The 945-nt window shown below is 41.7% G+C and overlaps 1 protein-coding gene across 1 annotated transcript in view; it reads right to left on the minus strand.

The window, feature by feature from the left end:
- mtf2 (metal response element binding transcription factor 2) overlaps window positions 1-945 on the minus strand; it is a 13,303-nt gene that overhangs the window by 6,606 nt on the left and 5,752 nt on the right. The window contains exons 6-7 of the mRNA XM_024268645.2: window positions 477-655; window positions 297-392 (exon numbers count right to left, since the gene is read on the minus strand). Of these exons, the coding sequence (XP_024124413.1) occupies window positions 297-392; window positions 477-655 (275 nt within the window). The remainder of the gene's footprint in view (window positions 1-296; window positions 393-476; window positions 656-945) is intronic.

Genomic DNA, 945 nt, shown 5'->3' on the forward strand with positions numbered 1-945 from the left:
GAAAACACTGAAGCTGAAAGCCAGCTAAAATATTAGCAAAATGCCAAATCAGCCTAAGAAACAAACAAAAAAAAACTTAAGTCAGCCAAAACAGCTAGCATGTAGCTGAAAAAAATAGCTAAAAAAGCAACAAAAAAAACCCCAGAAAAAATCCAAACAACAGTGAGTATGAAATACTTTCCATTAACTGAGTTTGAAGTGAAACTGTGAGGCCAGCCTGTTCCAGAACCAGCAGGCGGTTCTGGAACTGGACCGAGATAATCCGTTCCATGACCTACATGACAAAATGAATGTACCTGTCGCCGTAGAGCATGGGCATCTGTAAACAATGGAGACAGGCTTCGTGGAACCACTGCTGACACCGTCTACACTGCAGCATCTTCAGGTACCAGCTAGCATGAGAGCACAGACAGAGCACACACTAAACATCTCCAGAGGCTTTTGTTTTGAGCGAGCACTGTGCTGCGGCCACTCACTGTCCTGGATCCCCACAGTAGCAGTAGCACTGTTGGAGGTTGGTTTTGTGGCCCTGGTCCCAAACCAGCTTGTCCAGGGCGTATGGGAAGGAGAGCTGCAGCTCCATGTGCTGCTGGGGTTCTGCTTCATGTTTGGAACCGATTTTGGATGATGTCCTCCTCTTGAGCGAACTGTTCTTCTGCAAGCACACAGACATCTTCTATCAGTCCTCAGAAGAATGAAGGGGTTCTTGACTTCAGAATAGGGCTGGATATCCATAATTTCCAGAAACGATTCGATTCATAGGAGCCTCGATCGATTCAGATTCTATTTTCCAATTTCTTCTGATCCTCTCAATTAAATTTGATACTTTTTATTTTTTAGTTTGCATATTTATACACATTTTTTTGTTTACATTAGTACATTAATAATCTACTACATGTTTTGAATGTATTTATATTAATCTAATACAGTTCACATACTGTAAAA

Source organism: Oryzias melastigma, linkage group LG17 (assembly GCF_002922805.2).
Source record: "Oryzias melastigma strain HK-1 linkage group LG17, ASM292280v2, whole genome shotgun sequence".
Taxonomy (NCBI): Eukaryota; Metazoa; Chordata; class Actinopteri; order Beloniformes; family Adrianichthyidae; genus Oryzias; species Oryzias melastigma.